The sequence below is a fragment of the Pithys albifrons genome, chromosome 21, assembly GCF_047495875.1.
Source record: "Pithys albifrons albifrons isolate INPA30051 chromosome 21, PitAlb_v1, whole genome shotgun sequence".
In the NCBI taxonomy this organism is placed as follows: Eukaryota; Metazoa; Chordata; class Aves; order Passeriformes; family Thamnophilidae; genus Pithys; species Pithys albifrons.
Genome location: NC_092478.1, coordinates 7925469 through 7951220, shown reverse-complemented (window position 1 = coordinate 7951220; position 25752 = coordinate 7925469). Strand labels below are relative to the sequence as shown.

Sequence of the window (25752 nt, the reverse complement as noted above, 5' to 3'; positions counted from 1 at the left end):
GACTGAGTCAGAACCCTGATGAGAGATGACAATGAATTGTTGGAAATGTGCAGTACAAAGCAGGTGTAGCCTCTGCTTGATAAGAATTACACCTTTGTGTGGCCTTTTGCCATTAAAATGCTGCATTAAATCAATTTACTTCTGGCACAAAGATTACCTGTGAATGGGTATTTATATGGACATTTGGTATTTTTCTCCAGTTTCCCAATAACAGTGGGAATTCAATGCTTTATTTTGAATGTAAATTTGACTTTAAAAACGAGGTCTTTTGGCACAGGTATTTTCATGTTCTCTTTGAATGAAATCTGTTAGAACTGGAAATGGAGAAAATGGAACTTGAAGCTTTAAATACTTTTTTTTTTTGTGCAAAGATACATCTGTATTTCGTGTGGGTTTAGCCATTCAAATGAATGGCTTTTAAATGCCTGGTTGTCTTGTGCAGGATCCCTCCCAGAACAGAGGAGGGGCTGTGAATCACTCCATTGCTTAACCTTTCATGAAAATCTAATTGAGTGCGAACAGCGGCTTAAATAATTGAAGGGCCTCAGTTATTCTTGGCTGGTGGAGCCCCAGCCCCGAGCAGAGCAAGTCTCTGGGTATCAGGCAAAAGGGAGGCTTTTTGCTTTTGCTTTTTTTTTTTTTTGAGGAGGAATATGATTTAAATGACCTTTGGAGAAAGTGTAAGGGTTGATTAGGGAGGAAAAAAGGGGAGATGTAAATTATTTCTGCCAATTTGGTAAATGACTCGTGGCCCAAAGGTGCATGTTCTGAGTCCTTCTGAAAGGGGGAAACGTTTTGGGGGGTTGTGATAAATGTGGTTGGGTTTCATTGCTTGCTTTTCATACATGTGACCTTTTACTCTTGTTAGGGGACATTGTGCTTTTATAGTGTTATTTTTAATAGTTCTAGAGTGCTATTCCAAATGTATTTGAAAGGTTTGGATAATGGACATTAGATTTTATTGGTTAGTTAGCCCAAATATTTTCTCTCCTATTTTTGGAAGGAAACTCAGCTTTTTCCTTTCACACCAATCCTTCCAGGCAGTTTCTCCTTGTCCCTTCATTCTTTTATTCCCACTTCATTCCTCAGTTTACTTTCTTCCTTCTGTTGTTTCCTTTCTGTTATTTTTTTTAACGTCAAAGGACTTTGTTTTGTTGCTGTTGTTGGTGTTTGGGTTTGTTTGGTTGCATTTTTTTAACTAAAGCTGGAAATGGAATAAATTAGTGATCCTGTTTCTCCCAAAGTGAGGAGTTCCAACACTCCTGGAGGTCAGTTACCTGTAGGATTCTGGGTCACTTCATACCAAGACTTGGAGAAGTTTTTACTGCAGAGAACTGTCAGAAAACTTCTGCTAATCCTGTGCTTTTCCAGACCATCTTAGTCCTTGAAGAAGTTCATTTAAGAGGAACCTGTAATTCCAAAACAGAGGTGAAGCCTGGCCAGGCCCCACTCCCCAGGGTTACTTGGAAATAAGACTAATTTAAGGCCACTCTGTTTAATCAACATACTAAGTGCATTTATTTAATGACCAAATATATTTCAGGATTATCACTAACGTAGGGACAGTTCCATCCTTTCATAACAGAAGTAGAACTTTCATCCAGGGAATTATCCCTCATTTGAGCAGACTGGAGCTTTGAGACCAGAGGGAGAGGGGCTGGAACAAAAAGTTGCAGCTGGAGGTAAGCAGCTGACTCAGCAAATATCCTCCTGGAACCTTATTAAAGGTAATGCAATACCTCTGGAATTAGATACATTATAAAAACATCTGTGCCCTGAGATCATCGGGATTACTGGAGTGGAAAATGTGATGTCCTCCAGCCCAACAGCTTCGAGTTGCAGAAGGAGCTGTCAGAGTGTATAGGGGGGGTTTGTTTCTAGGTTTAGTTTTACTGAGAGCAAAAGAGGAGGCAGCTGATGCTGATGCAGGTTGAGTTGTTCTGTGATATGATATAAAACAACCTGCACTTGTTTTCTTGCAGGCAGCCCAAGTAGGGGGAAGCATTTTGTGGTAAGACAAGAAAACTGCATTTCTTCATGACAGTCTCTCTGAATTCAAGGGTTTTCAGGAAGATGCAGAGGGGGAAAAAAGCCTCTTCTTTGTTTGGTTTTGACACCTGTTGTTTTTCTGTCAAGATACAAGCACAGCATGGAAGCAAAAACATTTGATAAAACTCGGGGTAGGAGTTTGGTCTCTGCACTCCTTGGCCTCCTCCTCTGCTGCCTTGTGGCTCTGATAAGATAAAAGCACTCACTGAGGGCTGGGTTACTTGTCTTGAAGCAAAACAGAGTGTATGAGATCAGTGGGAGAGGAGGAGAGCAAAGATACAGAAATTAATGTCTTCTGATACTGAGGAAGGCTTGAATTCTATTTACATCCAGTATGAAACCTGAGGAAGAGCTATTTCCAGTGTTTTGGACATTGCTGGTGAGGGCTGTCTTCAGTAGTGTGTGTGTGGAGAAGGTTTGATTTGTACTCTTTAACTAAAGATTTTACAGAGAGCTAAAGTTATTTAATACTATAAAGTTTTATTGATAGATGTTTGGAGTGTCAGCTCCAGGATTTTTGGTTACTGAGTCACAGTATTCATCAGATTTGCATCTCATATGGTCTATCTTAAGATGTAGTTGTTCTCTTTTATAATTTGATATTGAAATGCTGGTAAGACATTGGGTTACACACTTTGGAAAGGTACCAGACCTTATTAATAAATATTTAAAATATGCAGGTGTGCCTTTTCACTTTCACAAATGTGTGACTCAAGTGGGAGTAGAAGAATCACTAGTTTAGACACTGGAGCACCATGTCTTGGAAAAAGTGGTGTTGTTTCATCTAAAGGAGTATGTTTTAGCTTTGTTCCTCATCCTGGCCAGATTTCCAGGCAGATGGAACTGCCTTTGGATACGTTTTCCTCACTCTGTGGTTGGTTTTGCGTGGAAGGGAATTGATGGCCTTTCTCCCACTGTAAGGCTGTGACAGGCCTGGGAGAGCCCAGTTCAGCGGGACAGCTTCTCCTGCCTCCTTAGTGCATGTTTGAAGTTCCTGCATGTCTGCAGTGTTCTACTTCAGTCTGGATTCCCTAAACTCCAGCCTAGGATTCCCTGGAAATACCTTGTGTAATCAGTTGTAGGCTCTCAGCAGGGAATGGCCCAGGCCACTCTTCCCAGTTTTACAAACCAAAGCTGGACATGATCTTAAGATGTGTCTGTCTGTACTTGATTTATAAACCCCAACCATGCCACTGTGTAACACAGCTTGAAATGAAAGGGAAAATGTTTGTGTTCTGACATTTTAGCTGCTTCTAACACTGACACTCCTCCTCTTCCTCCCTCCATTTCCATCTGTGCAGAATGTTGGTGTCATAGAATCAGTTGGGTTGGAAAAGACCTTCGAGATCATCAAGTCCAACCCTTGGTCCAACTCCAGTCCCTTTACCAGATCATGGCACTCAGTGCCACGACCAAGCTCAGCTGAAAAACCTCCAGGGATGGGGAATCCACCCCCTCTCTGGGCAGCCCATTCCAATCCCTGAGCACTCTCTCTGCAAAGAATTTCTTTCTGCTCTCCAACTTCAATTTCCCCTGGCAGAGCTTGAGCCCATCGTGCCCCCTTGTCCTATTGCTGAGTGCCTGTGTCTGTTGAATGTGCCTTAATGGATATTAATTGACACTTAAAGATGATGTCAGAGCACACAGAGCAGCTCTGTGTGGCTTTGTGGCACCTCCCATGTGGGTGGCTTGGACAATAACCCAGTTTCCTGCAGTGGCTCCCTTGCAGTCCTGTGTCCGTCAGTCCTGCCAGAGCTGGCTCTGCTGCAGGGGCTCCAGTGCTGGCCCTGTTTGCCATTCCCCAAGTTTTGTGCTGTAGAACTTCTGTTTGACCCTTCCAACACGTTTCCAGCCCGCTGGAGACACGCTTTGATTTGAAGCAGTGCTTATTCACAAAGAAAATTCTGGGAGCAAACACGGGAAGAGCTGCTTGGGAAAAGGCTTTTAGATCAATGTTGGTCCCTCGGGGATCTCTGACTCTTTGCACTGATGGTGGTGCCAATACTGTGATTTTTATTAAGAAAAACCTAATGGCTGTTCCCTTTCTCCCCTCAACTACCTGAATATTTGAATAACAATGAAAAATGGAACTTTGTGTCATTGCATGGAAACAAGATGAAAAACCAGCCAAGTTTGGAGAAGTGGGTTTTTTAGTGTATAGTGGTAGAGTTTGAAAGGGTTATGAGGTATTTGTACAAGTTTTGTTCACCTTGAAACACCTTTTGTTCAGTTATTGTATAAATGTGTGTATAACAAGGCAACATGTAGTATAAAAGGTGCAGTGGCATATACATTGAAATTGTAACTTGTAATTGTTAATAGTTGTTAAGCTAACCCATAAGCCAGAGTTATTCTACTCTGCTTGGGTCATTCTTTATATCCTGTGTTTCTCTAGAACATCTCTTCATATTTTTAAGGCTTTTGTTGCCTCCCTGAGCACTTTTGGTGGAGGGATTATTCCTGTCATATCTTTTCCTCTGCTGGCAAGGTGCAATCCATTCATTAATTGAATCAATGGGAAAATATTTAAGGAATATTTTGTGTAAAGAAACTTAGTGGCAGGTGCTTGTAGCAGGACAAGAGCTGCAATAAGCCAGAATCAGTAACTCACCCTGTCTTTGTTCTCTGTGAGACCCTCCCTCTTCTCAGCTAATTTCCACCTCAGACCTGCCTGTCAAGAGGTGATGGATGTGCAGGGAAGTGCATCCCCAGCAACCCACTGCTGCAAGTTAACTTGGATGCACTGCTGGAAATTACAATCAACTTGCCTTAGGCTAAAACACATTAAACAAATCTTTGGGTTTGCTTCATGACTTGGGAACCCCCTAATGTGATTTTTGGCACTGTGTAACACAGAGCAGCAAATGGAAGGGGCAAAGCTTTTCCTTTGTGGACACAGGACGGGAGGGTTTTGCCCTGGAGTGCAACACATTGGCAAGAGGTGGTGAGGAAACTGCTTCCCCCACTCCCAAACTTCAAGAAGGCTTCAAAAACTGCTTAAACAGGGGGATGCTGACATAGATGGATGGTAAATCTAAATACTGAGCTCCTGGGTTTTATGGGTCGTGGCTTACAGGTGTCTTTAAATTGCAGAAAGAAAGAAAAAGGAAAAGCTATCCAAGTAAACATCCTTCAGTGCATGGGAAGATGACAGATTCTTTCTAACAAGATTTTCTGCTCTCCTGGAGGAAGACCATTTGTTAATAAACCATTTGAGAATCCATTTTTACGGGATTTAATAAAATATATGCAGCCTGCCTTCCACTGCAGAAACTATTATTCCCTTGGGGAGAAGAAGTGACTGACTGGGGCATTAATGGTTGCTTCCTGTGATTCCTGGCATTATATCCTGCTCCCATTTGCACTTTTCCAACCCAAAGTGAAATAATTTTTCATGAGGAACCTGCACTTGATTCCTTGCTCTGATGAGGCATGTGTGTGTTCTATATTTTATTTATTTGTATTCAGTCAGGTCCATAATTCCTGTTGTTTTAGTGTCTGTCTGTACTGTGGGTACTGTATGTTTGTGAATACTTTCCTGCCTACAAGAAAGTTTCCATATCTAGCAAACCCCATTAATGGAAGGAGGTAATAGCTGGTGTGTGAATTAAATGAATTGCTTCATCCTTGCCAAAGATTTTCATTAATAATTCACTTATTTCCATCAGAAATGGTAGGTTTTCTGTTGGAATGGTTGCTGTCAATTAAACCAACCTGAACCTGGTCTGGTCCAGGAGATCCTTGCCTAGAGGGGCTGGGGAACCCAGGAAAGGGAAAAGAAAAGATGGTTTCTTAAGAATTTGGAAGAAGTTTTTCTGCTGCCATCTTTGCAGCTATGAATAGAAGTTATACTTCTTTCAGATGTGAAATAAATACAGTGGAATTGAGGGGTTTTGTAAGGAGTTCTTTTCCATGCATAGGAGTGGGCTTAGCATGGATTGCTGAGTGGATGCCCAGGCAACTCCAGTTTGACAGAGGGAAGAGTGAAATCTGGAAAGCTGCTGATGCCCCAGTCCCTGGCAGCTCTAAGAGCTCCCAAATGGATGTGCTCAGAGCCATAATATGTTTGACTTTTTTTTCTTTACCAGAATTGTCTCCATGTCACATCCAAGAAGCGAGGCCACGGTGGCAGCCTGGGATGGCAAGATGGACACTCATTGCTCTGTCATAGCATTAGGAGCTTTTCTATGAAAAGAGATTACAGGCAGGATGCTGCCAGGAAATGACAGAGCTGGTGCAGAAGGGGACAAACAGGAGGAAAGACACATTTAGCAGAGATGATTTATTCTGTAGTTACGTCTCTGCCCGTAGGAAACTGTTCCTACTGCTCCTCACTTGCTCTCTGTGTCACACCAGTAGTAGAGCAAGTGTAATTCCCTGAGCAGGGACTGGACCAAAGCCAGGGAAATGCAGGAATAGCAGAGAATTTGTCGCCCCATATTCCTCAGAAGGAACCAATCCAAACATTTAATGTCAGGGAATGAGTTCAGGTCTTTAATGCTGAGGACATGAAATATAGAAAGGGTCTTGTAACCAGTTTCCTATAAATCTGCAAGTGTTCTCTCTGTAAACCCCAAATGTGACAACAGTTAGTTACAATTAGTTCTGCTTTACTGTAGCACTTAAAGTGTGTACTTGGACATGGGACAGATTTATTTTGTAGCAGTCGAACCATTCCGGTTCCCAAGATCTTGGCTGGAGTGCACTGGAAAGGCAAGTGGGCTGGAGTTAAGGAATGCTGTGGCTTTTTGACTGGTTAAACTGGGGCAAGTGCAGGTTCCAGATGGAGCAGTTCATATAGACTGAAGCAGAATATGGAAAAAGTCTTAAGTGAGTGGAGGTGAGGGAGATACAGACAAATTAAGAGCACAACCCTTAGTACAGAATCCAAATTTCAAGCCTGTATAGATGAAGCTCAGTGACTGCACAGTAGTGACATAGGAATGATCACTGAATAGTAAGAGGGGTGAAATAAAGTATTTAACTCTGTCCACTGAACCAGATCTGCTTGGTTCTTTCTGAAGTGTGTTGGTTGCAGTGCTGTGCCCCTCGAGACAGACCTGCAGGTGAAGGAGGGACTTTGTAGCTCCCTGGCCTTATAAAATCCAGTGTAGAAATTAAAACATGCCATGACTGAGAACTGCAACGTGCCCTCACCCAGCTGGCTTCGGGTTCTGTGCTGACCTTACACTTTGCTTTCTGTGATGCTACACACACTTTGATTACTTGCATTAAATGTGGAACAAACTCATTTGCTTGCAAGACTTGAACACATTCTGTTTGGGAATGAAATGTGCACAGTTCAGAACTTGACAGAGCTGACAGGCCCTTAAAGAAGCAGAGGAGCCTGTTGATAAATCCTACATCAATATTTCCTCACTCAACTTCACTATGTAAATTTAAAAATATTGACGTTTTCTGGAAATCCAAGTTCTAAAGGGCTATTTCAAAGCAATTTAGAATTTGTTTCCAGCCTCACTTGTGGATCTCTTACTTGGTAATCAGCAAAACAGGTAATTTCCATTTTATTTTGGGTGACATTCCTCTGCTTTCAGGAATACCAGAAGATGCTCTTTCGTGTCCAGTCTTACAGACTTAGAGAATGTTGCTTTGGTAACTTAAACATCTGCATCATTTCTAATTAGCAAAATCAGTGGCCACCATGTTTGCCAAGTGCTGCAGAGCTGAGCTGGTGTGTGGCAGAGAAACCTGAACAATGTCACTTCTCTAAAATAAGTGTCTTTGCTTTCTTTGAACAGTCACGGTGAGTGCTGTGGATTTTTCTGTTTGTTTTCAGATGCTGGACAAGTTGAAGGATCGCTGGATTCACACTGGCTTGTGGAGAAAGCTGGAGCTGGTGAAGACAGTCATTGCAGAGCCCCAGGGAGGGGCCAAGAGTGACTTTGATGAGCTGCTCAATATCTACTATGATGCCATCAAATGTAAAGGAGAAAAAGGTGCGTTCTTCAGACATACAGAACAGCTGATGCAGACTCTTCAAGTTGAAAGAATAAAGGGATTCTTTAAGTGCTTGGCAGTTGCAATAAGGAGTGGATACATAGTTATATTTACCTCAGTTTAGTAAGTTATCATAAATGAAAAAAGTGACTGCTGTTTGTATTGTTGCAGGAGGGTGCAGGGGTGTAATTCCAGTAGTGATTTTGGAAAGGCAGTGAGGGGTGTGCAGGTCTGTGCCAGGGGGTGCAGAGTGGCTTCTCAAAGAGTCAGACTTACAGTGCGTTGTATGCTGTGATTTACCATCTTATATTACAGCCACTATAGGATTTTTTTCCTCAAAATACTTAAATATTAGCATAGAGAATAAGGAATAACAGTACAAAAAATGGAGTGCAAAATTCAAGGGGTTTTGTTGCAGATATTTTTCTTGCATAAGTAATTACCACTCTCTAGTGTAAAATTATTTTCTTATTGTTAGTCAGTTATTGCTGGAGGTGGAGATAATCTCATCCCTCTCTGTCTATATCCACTCACCTTTTCCACACTGACACACAGGGTGTTGGCTGTGCTGTGACACTGACACACAGGGTGCTACACTGTGCCGTGACACTGACACACAGGGTGCTACACTGTGCCGTGACACTGACACACAGGGTGTTACACTGTGCCGTGACACTGATACACAGGGTGTTACACTGTGCTGTGACACTGACACACAGGGTGTTACACTGTGCTGTGACACTGACACACAGGGTGTTACACTGTGCTGTGACACTGATACACAGGGTGTTACACTGTGCCGTGACACTGATACACAGGGTGTTACACTGTGCTGTGACACTGACGCACAGGGTGTTACACTGTGCCGTGACACTGATACCCAGGGTGTTACACTGTGCCGTGACACTGATACCCAGGGTGTTACACTGTGCCGTGACACTGACACACAGGGTGTTACACTGTGCTGTGACACTGACGCACAGGGTGTTACACTGTGCTGTGACACTGACACACAGGGTGTTACACTGTCCTGTGACATTGACACACAGGGTGTTACACTGTCCTGTGACACTGACACACAGGGTGTTACACTGTCCTGTGTTGAGCTGCAGGGCAGGCTGTGGTGCAGCTCTGCTGCCATCAGCCCTGCCCAGGTGTGTCAGTGCCGCTGTGCTCGTTGCAGATGGGGCTCTGCTCATCGCCGTGTGCCGGGGCAAGGTCAGTGAGGGGCTCGACTTCTGCGACGAGAATGCGCGTGCGGTGCTGACTGTGGGCATCCCCTTTCCCAACGTCAAGGACCTGCAGGTAGGGCAGCAGCCCACGCTGGCACTGTGCTCTTGTGTCATCTTCCAAATGTGCACCAAGTGTTTTATCTCTCTGTTTGCCCTTGGACTCGTTTGAATTGGGTGAGTTACTTTCCTCACCGGCACGAGGAGGGACGGCACAGCGTGTCTGTGGGCTCATTTCTGCCACTCTGACTGAACAGACCTCATGCCAGATGTCAGTCTTGGTCTGGCACGGCCAGTGCAGGCTGTTGCATTGTTAAAATGCTCCTTAACTTTATACTCTGCCAAACAGCTGTACACGTTCCCATTGCACTTGCCTGTTCTCGAGAGCTGAAACTGGTGTTGTTTGTATGGAAGGAAAGGCACTGCCTCTGGTGGGATGTTTGGTTGTGAAGGTCTGGGATGAATGCTAGGAAAATACTCCTTTAAATAAGGCAGGTTATTTCAGAAAATAGGTGGGAAGATAAGGGTAGTTATACTGTAAAATAATAACACAGTGAAACCACATGTGTCACAGTAGATCCTTACTGATTGCAAGAGGGCACCTTTCTAGTCCCTGTTGCCTTTAGTGTAACTGTGTGTTCCACTTACAAAGAGTGCAGAAATGCAAACCTTTTCCAAGCCTGAGCAGTTTTATTAGCCTACAGTTTTGCTGTATGAATTTATGACATAAAATAAGCTCTTCCTGGACACTGAGGATGGTACTGTTTTGAAAATTCAAGCTTAGTGTAACTTTAGGCAAAAACTTGTAAGTGCCTTCTAAAAATAGTATTTTGAAAGGCCTCCAGTTAAATAAATGTGTAACTATTTGTATTTGTCAGTAGGTGGTGAAAGCAGCATCCTGTTGCACTGCTGTGTAATTGCCCAACATCAACACTTCCTTCCTTCCTTTGGGCTTCAGCAGGTCTTGTGTGGTGGACAGATGATGTTCCATTAGAGTAGGCACTTCACAGTGGAAGCCAGGCATTCAGAAAGGAAAAGAAAGCCAATGAATATGGAGAAATGTTTTTCTAGACTTTGTACTTACTGAAAAAGAACATTTATTATTGGCTAGTTTGCAATACCACTTATTTTCAGTGGCCTGTGCATGCCACATGTCACCCAGGTGCTGGCACTTTGTTCCAGTGATCATGGTCACTGTCACTGCTCCATCTTAGGTGTTCCTTTTAGAGCTCTTTGTGAAGCCAAGAAACAAAGTGAGGTATCACAGAATAAATAAATACCAGGAGCAGCTGGGTTCTGGTTATGACTAATGCCAAATCAAACAAGAAAATCATAGGTTTGCACTTTGAAGCCCAAAGAGTCTCAGCTTTGGTTTGAGAGATGTGTTCTGAGCTTAGGGGAACAACCAAAGGGTTCTTTGTTGTCTGCAGTGGTGACTAATTACAGCCTTGCTGGGAAAAACCCACATCCTTGAAGGACCAGGGGGGCTGTGTCAGTGGTGGCTGCCCAGGGCAATGTCCTCCCAGTGTTTGCAGAATTCCTTGGAGCAGTTATTCAGCCACAACCTTTTTTGTCTTCCTAGAATATAATACTCTGTACTGTAGTATAAAAACATTTCCATTCAAAGGATACTCAGCACTCTTCTTTCTAGAGTTAGAAATGCTGTGTTTTAGGAGCATGTGCTGACAGGAAATCCTTGGTCTGTATTGTGGCTGAAACTTCACAAATAATTTGAAATTATTTCCTGAAAGTCAGAATTTTTGGTTTTTAAATGATATAAAATGTCAAGGGTGAATTATCTTCACAGTGGATTATGTTCTTTAAGATTAAAATACTGGATTTGACTTTACTTTGAGTTCCACTGACTATTTCATGTAACAGAATCACAGGCAGTACAGCCCATTTCTGATAACTATATTTTAAAAATCAGTGTTGTACTGAGTTGGGTTTTTTAATTAGCCTGAAGAAAACCTCTGAATTTTTCAGTATGGAGAGAAAGAGTAGCTGCCAAATTGCAAGCAGCTGAAGGTTTGAGTGTGTGTGTTTAGAGAGGGGAATGCACAAAGCCCTGCAGTGATCAATTCTGGATGAGGGAAGGGCAGGCACCAGTCTCTCAGCATCAGCTTTGCAGAGCTGGTGCTCCTGGAGCAGGATGCTCAGGGAAATAGTTTTTATTGGAAATGTGTCTTTAAATTGGACAGTGTTCTGTTTTGCCCAAGGCTTTAGGTTTATCACATACCCCTGAAATTTCTGGATTAATGCACATTTCTTTTCCCAGCTGAGTTGCAGGAAGGATAGTGAAGGAATGAGAGTCACATATCCACTCAGTAAGATTAATTAGTAGCTTTGTAGAAACATAAGCACAGATACAAAGGGAATCTGGAATATTAAACATCTTTTTCAGCAGCGTGTCAGCTCAGAAAGAATTGGAGTTCCCAAATGAACCAGTTGAAGTTCATGGAATAGCTACAGCGTTGGCTGTTATGGTGTGGTTGGTTAGTGCCTCTTTAGATGTTTTGGGCTCACCAGAAAACTGCCTGAACTCTGGAGGGTTTGGGGAGGACCTTGAGTTCTCTACAGAAATTCAGACCAAGCCAGGCTGGACTGACACAGGCAGAGCTGAGGGCACAGGTCTGTGTTGTCCTTCCACAGCAAGAGATGCTCAGCACAGGAACCCGACCAGGTGGTTAATAATGACAGCCTTGAAAAATAGGAAATGCAAGTGATTAGCAATTCCTTTGGCATATCCAGGAGTTATGTACTTCTGGGATTGGTTTAAATCACTAAAAAGTGCTCAGCTTCTACATGAAAAAGCACTTGAATGTCTGCTTTTTGGGTTAGTAAAAGTCCTCTTAAGCCTCAATTCCATAACCCCTTACTCTCCACAGAGCTTTGGCTTGTGTGAGTAATCCCTTTAATGCTTGTAGGACTGTGCACAACCAAAGGGGTTTGGAGAATGGGACCTTTGGAGACCAATATTTTATGTTGGCAGTTTGATGTTGGCTCATCTCCACTAATATGACTTGTCTGTGATCAACCTGCTTTCAAAACATGTTTTATGATTTGTAACCTGATTGAATACCAGTGAGCTGTAATATTAGAGAACATAAATAATGTAGCAGAAAGAGATGTATAATCCTACAGACTTGTTATCTGATGCTAACATACTGTTAGTTAACTTCTGTTTTGTATTTTAAGTGCAACATTTTGGATCCAGACATCAGTCTTGGGCAAGAAGCTCATTGTCAAGTGTGATGTATAATATCCAAATTTAATTTCTCCATATGTTTGTGCTAAACATGTGCCACAAGTCCTGGTGTTAAATGGCAAACATTTGGATTCTTTAAGTAACTGTAGGCTTTTATAAGCTACAGTATTTTCTGCAGAGGCTTTAAAGAGAGTAATTTAATTTAATTTTAAGCATATTGTATCTTAGATTTTCACAAGGAGAAGAGTCTGAAACACTTTGTCAGCACTGGGGAGAAAGAAATGATTAAGGCTCAGAACTGTACTTGATAATAAACAAAGCTGATTTAAGAAAGGGGCCAAAGCCCTAATTCTGTGTTATTAAAATGGTTTCATATTGCTGCAGAATCAGGTTGCTAAAACAAAATAATATAAAAGAAATGTTCAAGTATTGCTTAAAGCTCTGGTGCTCTCAATGGCAGGGTTTGGCTCGAGTGAGGCAGGAAAATTTATTTCAGAGCCAGAAACGACTTCTTTGGCTGTGACCAGGATTTCCTCTGCCCACCTCTGGGACCTGAAAGTAGAGGTAGGAAAATCTGATTTTGGAGCCAAGTGTGACTTGTTTAGTTCAAGTCATAATTTACTGCTCTTACCTCGGGGACCTGAAAGTCAAGAGCTCACTGGGAATGGCTGGGAATGGGCAGCTCTGAAGTGCCGCCTTTCCCAGGGAGCTCTGCTGCACTCCCACCTCTCCAGGTGCTTTTGATCCGGGGGCAGCCAGGGCAGCCTTCCCCAAATGCAGAGGGAAACACAGCAGAGTCAGAGCTCTGCAATCAGAAGGAGTGCAGGGAAAATGAGCTCGGTGAGTGTGCAGGACAGTGCTCAGTTTGTATCAGTGAGGAGCATTTTCCGTGGCTGCCATAGGGGGAATGTTTCCCTCCTTGTTTCCAGTAACAGAATTTGTAACATGATGGAACACATCACTCCAATTACAATTTTCAGGGTTAGATGTAACTTAATGACACAAAAAATTTTGCAGTTCTGGCAGAAGTTTCTTCCTCCTTTCTCCAGGGCTCAGCAAACTGAGGTATTTCTATCATTTCAGAATAATGGCATTTTTCCAAATGTTGAAGTTAATTTCTAGTCCTTGTGGCAGTTTTTAAGCCAAATGAAAGGAGAAAGAATCATGTGCTACATAAGTGGTTGCTGAAATGCTTAATTTCTTCTTTATTATACTCTAGGAAAAGATGGGTTTCTGAGAAAATTACTGTTATTTTAGATGCTTAACCAGAGTTGAGAAACATCCCCTGCACTGTATTAATTTCATCGTAGCTTTGCATCACTTAGAAACATATTTTCACTTCTTTTTAAAAAAATATGGGCAAACTGGTACAGAAAATGATGTTTACTGGGAAGGTCTTTGTTGTGTTTATCTTTGTAGAGTTTGAAAATTCCCTGTGAAGTTAAGGATTTCATTAGAGAGAGAAAACTTCCACTTTTGTCTTCATTCCAGTACTGTGAAAAAAATTATAAATAGAAAGTGAGGAACAGAAAAAGATTTCTGGAACTTTGATGGGAGAGCCAAACATCCTGTGATATTATTTATTAGGTATTCTCTAGGAGGGAGGTAGTGAACAGGACAACATGCAGTGTGTGTGTTTGCATACAAATACACATTTGTCTTCTGTGCTCCACTTTGAACAACTAAGGTACCTCAAAAGCATTTTGCTTCCCACTTTTCCACAAATAAGAATGATTGGAAAAAGTCAAAGCTGTCCACACACTTCTCATATCCAATAGAAATTGTGTTAATCAAGGAAAAAATTGATTTCAGAAGCTTAATTTGTGGGAGCAGCTGGAAAATCCCTTGGAATGCAGAGGGAACATGTGAGTTCAGGTAACATGTCAGAATCAGGGCTGGCAGTTCTGTGCTGCTGCTGTCAGTGTGTTGGCACAGATCACAGAAACCATCCCTGAATGTATCCACGAGTGAAGCCTTTGGATAAATAATACAGCAAATCAAAACTTTGCCTTTACGTTTAATACTTTACTTCCCTCATCCATCAAAATTTTCCAAGTGATTTTCTTGTGTTTCTCTTGTCCTTAGCAAGTAGTGGTGACCTTTAAGTTTTTGCTTTGCTGTCAGAGTACGTTGAAAGCTCTAGAAGTGAAGCTCCCACCGTGGGGATTTGTGGGGCTGACTGACACTCACACTCCCCTCCGCCGAGCACGCCGAGCACAGGCACCCGTGTTGGACCTCAAGGGAACCTGCTGGATTATTTTCACTTCTGCTTCACTGGAAATGGATTGAATTTTCTCTTCAGAGCAGAGTTTTGGTTGCATTAGATTTTAATCAAGTCCCTTGTTGGCAGTCCCTCGAAGCCTGCGAGGCTGAGATGAGTCGATGGGCCTGGGGTGGGGGGGTGGGTGTGCTGGGGGGTTTGTCAGAGCGGGGCAGCCCCGGGGCTGGGGGTGCCACATGGTGGGGCTGATGGCTCTGGGAGCTCCAGCACTGCCTGAGCTTCCCCTCTCTGCACCGCTGGGAGTCCTGGGGCAGCACTGGGCCACCAGGGGCTGTGGGAGCTCAAAGCAAGGGAAGCTTTGCCCAGAGCCCAGGTGCTGCCCCGGGCCGGGGTCCTGCCCACCCCTGCTGCTCCTCTGGCTTTGCCTGCTTGGAGTCACACCCCACGTTTCACCTCTTGGGTTAGGGGCAAACAAGCCAGCACCATTTTTCCATATAGTTTCTTATTTGCCACTTTTCTGACCTTTCTTGGTGTATTTCAGTAACTTTTTCTAATTTGGTTATACCTTCATGCACTGTTTAATCCCACAGTATCTCTCCACATCTCCTGTTTACATGCAGCAGTCTGTCAGAGACAGGTTTGAGATCTGGGTCTGCACACGTGTTGTTTCCTTAGTCAGTGGTATCCAAGAAAGGCAAAAATTTTAAGTGCACATAAAATTTTTCAGGCAGAAAAGGTCACCTGAACTATTTATGAGTAACATCTTGCTCATAATTCAGCAGTACAAAGTATTGATCATGTCTCATTCACAGGCTGGGGGTTTGTTGTTTTTTTTTAAGGAAATGCTGTATTTATATGTGAAAATAGGTGTTATGTGTGTCTAGTGACCACATTTAGGTGTAGGGGGATGGTTAGAATGGCCTTAATAAATTATTGTAATATACAGAATCAAATTTGGTAAAATACAGCTAACAAACCTTTCTTATTTCATATTGTTTATGTATTAACAGTGCACTTGGAATGCTTGGAGAATTTAAAGATAAATCCCACCATAATTTCTTTTTCCTGTGGGCTGGTAAATTGAGACATTGTGTTTAGGCACAGCTTTGAGTGGCTCTGCTGAGGAGTGAAGCTCGTTCTGGGACTCACCCAGGCCTTTCAATGTGCATTATTTGTCTTAAACCTCACAGTTGTTCCTGCTTTTGAAGTCAACTGGGGAGAGTTAAATACTGCACTGTTTAATGCTGCTTCTACTTGAGAATTTTCAGATGTAAAAGAAAAGAAATGGGGTTTCATGTCTTAACTTTCCTGCACTTACAGACTTTTATGGTTCCTTGGCATTCGTCAGGAGGAAAGTAGATGGCAAGTGTGTTCCTGAAGAATTCTAATTATTGCTATTTCAGGTGGAAGGGAGACTCTTAAGTGGACACATGAGATTTTTAGCATGGGAGATTTGCTTAAAAAGCATTTTATGTCTTTTTTGGGGGTTGGAAATGGGGAGTGACCACCTGGTATTTTTTCTGCTTGTTTGTTTTTGGGACGTGGGGAATGAGTAGATGTTAAACATGAATGTGTCTTTGAACGTTTTTTTCGATGATGTGAGCAATGGGCTTTGTTTTCATTACCATTTTTCCTCTCATAAAACCAGAGAAACAAGTGAGTGGAGTGGCAGGGAACATTTATATCCATTTTCTGAGTTGTATTTCTGTGGAGGGGAGAGCAGGGCATGGTTTGTACCTGTGTGCTGAGGTGCCACGTGTGTGTTTGTGTGCAGTGACAGGGCCAGCCCCAGCTGCCTTTTCCAGGGCTTGCCTCTTCCTTCAGCCTGGGCTGTCTCAACACAGAGGGGGACAGAGAAATGCAGGTTTAGCTGAGTCCAGTTCAACTCTTCACAACGTGCCATTGTGCCCATGGATTTCTGTCTTGTCTTTATTCTGGGTACTCTGGTTTGGAATCCACAGGTTGCAAACTGGACATTGGTTTTAATCTACCTGACAAAATCTGAGGCAGGTGAAGATGTTCTTGAGGCAATACCCTGTCAAGGAACAGGCCTGGCTTGTTAAACAAAAGAATTTCACTGTTACTACTGTTTGGTTTTAAAAAGCAAAGTAGGACTGTGTTTGTTTAAGTAAAGTAATGCATTAAAAAAAATCTCAAAACTTGCCAGATGAAATAAAACCAAACACTGTTTATTTTGCTGATTTAAATTGCACAAAATAAAAACAAAATGATACTATGGCTTAGCCTATTCAACCTTCAACGTGGTGTTGGCACTGATAAGTCAGTTTACAATATTCTGATTGATATTTCTTTAGAAACAGTCCATAATAGATTGGTATTTGTAGCCCTTGCTGTTAAATGCAGGCAGTGTGTTTGTTAATTCTGGATAAATCTGGGTCAGGTTGGTGTGTTGGGAAAAAGGCAACAGGCTGAGGTTCTGGGTCTGAATTTGCTGGTTATTTTGGGGGTCAGAGACAAGCTCTAGTTTTGAGTTAGTGCCATGAGCTGGTGATACAGTCCCTGGTCAGCACAGTATAAATCCACATCATGTATTTATGTATCACTGGAATCCTCCATGTCTGTCTGTGTCTTCATGTGAAGGGATGTTACCACAGGTGACTTTTCTTGGTGGTTTATCAAACACTTAAAATCTGATATAACAAATGTTGTTTCATGTTGTTGTCATGGAAGAAAAAATCGTATTGCTAATTATGATTGAAAAATACACCTGAAAATTCTCTTGAATCGTAGCAGAAACTGCCTCAAAATACCTTTCCAAGCCTTAATAAAACCCCTTAGTCGGTGGCATTTCTCTTTGTGCTGCTGTTTCTCAGTTGATGTTGCCGGTGAAAGATGTGGAGGTAATTAAGCATTAAGGGAAGGAGCAGTTAGCAGGTATAATGTCGGGAGACTCGAGTTAATGTGGATGTGCCCATGACCTCCCAGACAGATCAAAGCCTAATCTGGGTGACAGCTACAGGATGGCAGAGCTTGCCAGGGGCCTTGTGCTGCAGCTCTTTGTCTGGAAATCCTGCCCCTCAGCTGCCAGTGTGTTTTTAAGGATGAACAGGTAAAAGTAAAAGGCTGTCTTTTGACATTTTAACTAATCCCTTCTAGCCTGTGGTTTCCTGCACATCCAGGATATTTGCTAGCAGGAGAGCCTGGCTTTTTCACATATGTAACATGTCATTTTGGATCGGGCGTGGGGTTGATGGGTGGCAAGGCAGGAGTTATACAATGAAATGGATTCTGATTGCATTAAAATGACATGCTCTGGCCTTTTACCTTCAGCAGCCTTACAATGCAAACTGAACTCCCAGCCATGTAACTTGTCATCTCCCGCTGAGACAGGATCATTTAAGTGAGAAAACAGAAGGTTTGTTTTCTGTTAACCCTTTCTTTTGAAATTAAAAGGAAAGGAGAAGTTTTAAAGATGCATTACACTCTTATGGGGTTTTATGTAATTTGAGCAATGAAATGTCATTGTTGATGTGCAGTACAAGGAACAAACACTTGCATAATGCTGACATGTATTAGAAGAATGTAGAAGTCTTGTATTTTATTCAGATGACCTGACTGGTTTGCATTCTCCTGTTACTTCAGTGGGTTTATGCACATAATTAAAAACACCATCATTTTTTCAGTGTAAGACACGTGACTAATTATTCTAATGCTGGTTTGAACAGTCCAAGAGCAAAGCAAGAGGCTGGTGCAGCTGCATTTCTTCCACTTGGCCATAATGTTACTGACAACAGAAATGCTTCAAGAGACTTTTGTCAGTTATAAAACTTCCCAGGAGTTCACAAAATACAAAATATGTACAGGAGTATATTCTCATTGATTATGTTTTAAAGACTTCAGTGCATTTTTCCAGTGCTGAGGGGGTTCCCTTTCGTTTCTCCAGGTAGTATTTCCATTTGGAGAAATGCACAGCTATACCCACATTCCTTTTTAAGGACTGGTTTTAATGTTCATAAACCATTCAGAAGAAATCATCTTCTGTTTGGAAAATTCCAAAGGAAAACCTCACATGCCAGTCAATAAATTCTGAGTGACTGGAACAAATATTAAATCTGTGAAATCAAACTGAATTTACTTTCTGGCTGTAAAGATTGAATTTGTAAATTTGACAGGCAATTTAAAGGGCATAAGTACATAAAATAAAATTTCTTATCCAAATGCAACTTGAAAGTTAACTGTCAGAAGAGGTTAGAAGGCTGCTGGTTTCTCTCCTGAAGCGTGTCCTTCCACTTGTCAGTTTAGAAAGGTTAATCCTGCACAAAAGAGCAATGGGAAGACCCTTTTTGGTGTAGTTTTGTTTATTTTTAAAAAAATAAAATTCAGTCTTGCTCTCTGAATAATAATAACAAATCCTTTGGTATTTGTTGGAACAGTCTGCAGTGTCCAGTTGGGAGCAGGCATTGTATGTGTGGCTGCTGTGTGACTGGAAAGGGCATTTCTTTTGCAGTTGGTTCCAGATCTGCTTTTGAAGCACCAGGGAAAGTGTTTTTAACAAGGGGAGCACGTTCCTCTCTGCCCTACAGGGCCCATGGGCTTTGGTTCTCCCTGAGCCACAGAAATGGTCCCCAAGCATGGAGGGAGAGGCCAAGCTGGGAATTGGGGGTGGTGTTGCTGACCCCTGGGACTTGGGACAGGCCACTCTGTCCCTAAAGCTCTTCCTTAGCTTCTGGGGGAGAAGAAAAGTTATATTTGCTTAATCCTCACTTGAGAATATGGTGCTCTGGTCCCAGCAGTAGGTCAGGAGTTTGTGATCAAGGGAAGGCTCGAGGTCTCCATTGGGTCATTTCCTTTCGGATGAGCCAATAAAACTGGGCTCTGGACTCCATCTCCTTGTGTCTGGGGTGGGTTTGCCTGTGGGAACAGCTTATCCTTCCCTTGCTGGAACAGGGATTTGGAGAGGTGTGTGGTGCTGGTGTCATTAGAGTGAAATTATTGCAACAGGTCACAGCTGAGAATAATGTGAGAAGGGCACAAGCCATAACTGGTTACTATGCAGAATACAGTTGAACTGCTGAAGCACACTTTGTGTCTTCTCTTCTTTAATCCATGTTTGCTTGTTCTCCCCTTTTGGAATATTTCATTTTCATCATCATTAATAAACCAAATAATTCATGATTTCTTTCTTAGGTTGAATTAAAGAGGAAATACAATGACCTGCACAAAAGTACAAGAGGCCTTTTATCAGGGAGTCAGTGGTATGAAATTCAAGCTTATAGAGCTCTCAACCAAGCCCTGGGAAGGTGAGAGAAATGGAACATAATTAAAAACATGTATTTGTAGAATGTTGTGGAATCTTTAAGGATGAATTCCTCCCTGTTAACACAAAGAGCATAAATAAGGCCTCATCTTGTAGGAACTGTCTCTTCAGCTGCTCTGTGCTGGCAGTTCTCTGGTTTTCAACCTGTGTTGTTATAATTCAGTCTTTGTTTTACATTCAGAACCCCCTTCACTTTGGTTGCAGGTTTTATTGCTTGTCCTGCAGATGCATAGAAAGGGAAGCATTAGCAGAGACAAATAGTTCTGGGCTTATAAACAATGAAAATTCTTAGGGCTTTTCAAATGCACTAATTGTTCACACTCTCAGTGGGCTCAGAACAGTTGTTTGATATTTAGCCTACAAGTATTTTTGAAAGGGAGAAATAGCAGTGGGGTTTTTCAGACCTTTGCTAAAGGTCAATTCAATTATCGTGCTCACTGATCTCTTTCCAGATTTAGAAGAAGTGGTACAGTTTACTTTCCTGGAGGGGAAAATTCCCCCAAATTCTATTAACAGGGTAGAATTAATTCATCCTTCTCCAGCAACGTTTATCGTATAAATAAAGATTATAGCTGTCATCCATATCTATCAGAGATGCTACATGTCTGTCATGGGTATGCAGAGGTAGAAACACAGATTTATGGATGAGAAACAGCAGCTGGAAGAGTCTTCTCATTTGAGTTAGACCTAATGCAAATGTGGGGACATAAATGAAGGCTTAGAAAGAAAATTGAGAGAAATAGGAACATTAGTAAAATGTTGTTGCAGGTCTGATTTCATAGATTCCTCTTGGGAATATAAAAGCATTAGTTAAAATTTAAGAAAAATGTAAGGAAGTTATGGAATAATAATAGTAAGAAATTATGCTGTGAAATAGGTTTTAACTGTAATATAGTTTTAGTGATAATTGCTAATTGTACAATTTAGCATTTCAATGACATTCTGCTGGTCTAAACTCAAATGTATAAATTGTGTATAAACCATTAATTGAGCTCTTGTAACCTGAGGTCTGGTGAAGGATGATGGTGTGTAATGACTGTTTGGACAAAGCCAGGCCATTCCACTGAGGGGGATGTTTCCTGATCCCCACAGATGTTTGCTCTGTGCCCTCTGGTTACAGAGACACCCTTTTGTTGCTCCCTTTTAGGTGCATTAGACACAGGAATGACTGGGGGGCTCTGATTCTGGTGGACGATCGGTTCCGGAACAACCCCGATAAATACATCACTGGTAAGCTGCACAAACCCCTCTGGGAGAGTTCCACTGTGAGCAAACAGGGGAAACTCAGAATTACAGAAATATGGCTGTGCAAATACAGGTGAGCAGGAAAAGCCATGCAGAAATATCCCTTGAGCACAAATGGAACCACCAAACGCTCAGGACTCGGGTGTTCTCTGTTCTTAGTTCTCTTCTGGGTAGAAGTAAAGGCAGATGAAACACAACAGGCTGTGGACACTACCTTAACAAAGAAATAAAAATCAGGAAAGAAATTGCTTAGGGATGTGGTTTTTCTCTTTGTTCCTGTCCTGTCTAGAGGGGCTGGGCAGAGCTGAGGTGACCAGCCCGTGCTGGGTGTTGTCAGCAGGTGGAGCTCAGCGGCTGCAGTTGAGTCCAAACTGCTTCTCACGTGTCTGTCTCAAAAATGCTCTGGAACTGCTGCAGCAAACATGCAGTAACACAGATAATCTGTGTGTTCAAGACTTGCCTCTAAAAAGTACAACTCAACAGAAGAATCAAGTTCTCAGTTGTTATTTTTTCTTTTTCAATTGATATTCAAAGAATATTTAAATGGGTTTCAAAGCACTTTCTGAAATCAAGGAAGGCAGTTTTTACTTCTCCCTTGTGTGTTCCTACATCATCTAGACAGCTCTATGCTCAAGACATCTGGTATTACAGCCTTTTAAATATTATTCTGATAGGAGCTTGTTGTATTATGTTATAGGTATTGGGCAGTTGTGATTCCTCTTGAAAATCTGAGCTACTGTTACAAAACCTGAGACCAAGTTGTGAAAAGCTTCATTATATTCTAATTTTTATCAGACCCTGTTAGTATGATAATAAATACCTGTACTCTGTGTAAGTTGCTTTTAAATATCTCCTAATAACAAGCAAAATGAACAGGTGTAAAAGAAATATCATGATGTTTATGCAGTGCAAGAGTTTGAACTTACAAAAAGGTCTTTTGTTAGTATTCCCCATGAAAATACTGCCATTGATTAATGCAAATTTCCAGCCCTGGAAAGGAGGAACTGAGTTATTGTACCTGATGAACAACTTCTTGAAATCTTTGTGAATCTGACTATGCACAGAAATATTTGCAGTATTAGGATACTATTTACTGATGGCATTTTGTGGTAACACTTCTTGCTTCCTTAGGGTTGTCTAAATGGATTCGCCAACAAATCCAGCACCACGGCAGCTTTGGCAGTGCCCTCAAGTCCCTGCAGGCCTTTGCTGTGAGGAACCAGCAAAGGGAGCTTCTCCACCCCCCTCCGTGTTCCAAGGAGCTGTCCCGGGGCTCTCAGCCAGAGGCAACCCCAGCTCTGTCCCCAGATGTCGCTGCTCACAGCGAGGAGCCCAGTCTGGCGTCAGAGGCGAGTCCTGCAGGGCCAGCCCAGCCCAGCTTGGCCAGCCCAGCAGTGCAGCAAGGTGGGTCATCCCCGGTGCTGAAACCTCCCTTGGCACTGCAAGTGGGAACTTGCATCTCTTTTAGAAGAAACAAAGGTTTTCCAGAATTACAGAAGTGCTGTGGTGCAAAGTGATAACTATTCACAAAGTCTGAGCTGTTCTGAACAGGCAGAAATGAATTGTCATTCCATCTGGGTGTCTTAAAACAGTTGACAATGTTTGATAAGTTTACAGTACAGTCAAAATGCGTTCACTTATATTCCTTTTCCCATTGAAAATTGAAAATAATTTAAAATTGGAAATACAAAGATTAAGATTATTGCAAAATGGGTGCCCTGGTTCAACCTATGTCTGTTGTTTGGGCATTGCTGAGACACCTTTCATTGATCTCCTTCAGTACCATCTTTACCTCTGAATATTTGTCCATCCCTAAATTTTAGGAAAGCTTATGACTTCAGTCAAGAAAGATATGAATAAGATAAGAGTACAATAACAAAAAATTACAAATTTGAAGTCCAGTCATACTCTCTTTACATACTCCAGTTAATCCATTGATTGAATTAAGACAATTATGCAAATAGAGTTGTAATATCTGGGCTTTTCTTTGTATTATTCCTAATGAGTGTTGTAAAATAGCTGCAAACCTGATAAAACAGTGGTAATTTTGAAGTGCTAAACATGCTGTAAATCTGTGGGGAAGACATATACAATGAATTTATGTCTTGATTTTTCACAGGTGGCCAGAAAGTTGGGGTAGAGAGTCGTTCTCACCATGTAAAACAAAGAAGAAAACATATGGACTCCACACCCAAAGTGCCAACAACTAAAACAGAGACAGAAAAGATGAATGGTTGGACTAATGGTGATATTGGGACAGAGAATTGCTGCTTTAAACCACTGACTTCAACACCTTTGCCTGCAGCCAAGAACTGCAGCCTCACAGCTAACAGCAAACAGGAGAATGTGATTCGGCCTAGAGAACTTATTGATAGTCTAAATCAATGCCAATCACCATTAATTGCAGAACATAAACCATGTGGACCAGAATCATGTTTGGAAAGAATTGATTTTCCAGCTAAAAATGCCAAGGCTGCAGTTGCTGAAGAGCATCTCCCAGCTGAGCCCTGCAGAGAGGGCCCTTCAGCAGCAGGGAGGGCTGAGCTGCCAGCACTGAACGTGTCTGCAGAAGATGAGGATGAGGATGAGAGTATTTACTTCAGCCCAGAGCTCTATGATGATGCAGAACCAGAGGAACAGGAACTCCAGCCCCCCGTCCCGGCCTGTGGGACAAACAGGAATCAGGTGCCATGTGCAAACCCCACAGCCCCCGATGGTGGCCTGGCCATCAGCACCTCAGGAACGCCAAGTGTGGCTGAGAAACCGGAGGCTGGCAGGAGCACAAGCCCACCTGGAGTGGTGCAGAGTGAGAGGAGCGAGGACAGTGCAGTTAATGACACAGAGGTGGCTGGGGCAGCAGGAGCAGCTCCAGGGCTGGGCACCAGCAAACGGAAAATCAGCCTGTCCAGAACACGAAATAAAGGTGTGTCCTCTTTTCCACGGAGCAACAGCAGCACCTGGAGACAGTCTGTGTGGGAATCACAGTGAGCAGCTGGCAAAGTGTTGTCCCACCACAGGGCAGTGATGGTTTCCTCCTGCTCATCTCACACAGGCTACTCTCAGACTCAATTTCTCACTCTACTTTTTTTGGTTTTCACTGTCAAACTTGTGCAATATGCAGTTTTTTATAGGTGCAATTAAGATTCCTCATCCTAACTGCATGGTAAAGGACATCGTGTCTGGAAACTCTAAATACAAGCCCGAGTAGGATCTGACTTGGCTGAGGAAGTTTATCCACTACAGGCTTAATTCACCATTAGATACCATTAAATAATTGTGTTTTCCTCAGAAAGCAAAAACACACAATCAAATTACAGTTTTCTGCATTTGCTAGGGCTTCTTTTTTTTTTTTTTTAAATTTAAATATATAGAACAGCATCTTTGCAGGTCAGGTCATACGACAGATTGACACCAAAGTAGGTGTATTCTTCATTACTTTGTTTCCCTCAAATTTCTTATGTCCAGATGTCTATCAGGAGCAGTGTACAAGTGTCTGAACATTTTGATATTTGATGATGAGCAGAGGCTTCTTCAGAGATCTTTCTGTTATATAAAAATTACTGTTTCTTTAAATTTCTCTTCTGTGCAAGAATTCATTTTCTTTTTATCAGGTTCTGTGTATTCATATCAAAACATGGTCTCATTTGTGTGCCATACAAGCACCTTTTATATGCAGTATATAACAATGTGAATTTGTGCACAAAGGTCTTCCAATCCTCCTCAGTCTATTTAATAAATGTCTTTTGTTTATTGCAATCAGAACAGCCAGGATTTTTCTGTAATAAAACATACTCTGCTTGACTTTTCAAGAAAAGATTGTTCATTTCCATCACACATTAATAAGAAGATGCAGGATTTTTGCAATCTTCAGATTGGTTCATAGGTATTGATGCTTTTTGTCTGAGAATAGAAATTAAGTTATTAACTGGTCATTTTCCAATGAGGTTCATCTAAATAGTATCCATCTCCCCAGAGCTGTGAACGTTCTTGTATCAATAGGATTTAAATTGTACCCTTTGTTTCCACAATAAATGCATCTCTGTAAACTTAGATACTTGTTTGCAAGAATGGCAAGAAGGCTGTTGGAATTCCCTAAGGGCCAGCATTTGGTGTAAGGCATCTGGTTGGGAAGATGGGAAAAAACAGCCACCTGAGGGGCATGTCCTCTTGGTTTGTCTTTCCTGGTTGTCACTGAGTCACTGGAGCCTGCTGGGTTTGAAGTATTGATAGGGCAGAAGCTCCAGTATTGACAGCAACTTAAACATCTGGCACATCTAAAGATAAAAATACTTAATTTAGGGTTAGCAATGATTGGGTTGCTGGGCTGGGACTGTCCCACATCCCCAGCAAATGCTGGGCCAGGTGGTTGTGCCACACTCCCAAGAGTCCATCGACTTGATCCTCTGGAGTCTCTAAAGCTCAGTTTTCTTAAACCAAATCTTCTGTCCCAAGCCACTGCTCACATCCATGTGTATCTCCCTCAATCACAGAAATCACTTAAGCTTTGTGGCTTGTCTGCTCAGCCCGTGGCCCACGGCCCTTCTTTGTCTTCCAGAAGATTTGT

The 25752-nt window shown here is 42.1% G+C and overlaps 1 protein-coding gene across 2 annotated transcripts in view; it reads left to right on the top strand.

The window, feature by feature from the left end:
• BRIP1 (BRCA1 interacting DNA helicase 1) overlaps nt 1-25533 on the top strand; it is a 54657-nt gene extending 29124 nt beyond the window's left edge. The window contains exons 15-20 of one of the 2 annotated variants that reach the window (XM_071575061.1): nt 7847-8006; nt 9191-9312; nt 19814-19926; nt 21091-21173; nt 22320-22592; nt 23308-25533. In XM_071575061.1, the coding sequence (XP_071431162.1) occupies nt 7847-8006; nt 9191-9312; nt 19814-19926; nt 21091-21173; nt 22320-22592; nt 23308-24176 (1620 nt within the window). In that variant the 3' untranslated portion in view covers nt 24177-25533. Of the gene's footprint in view, nt 1-7846; nt 8007-9190; nt 9313-14568; nt 14828-19813; nt 19927-21090; nt 21174-22319; nt 22593-23307 lie in introns of those variants that run through there. The other variant, XM_071575062.1, reaches the window with a different exon arrangement.
• Nucleotides 25534-25752: the final 219 nt, after the last annotated feature.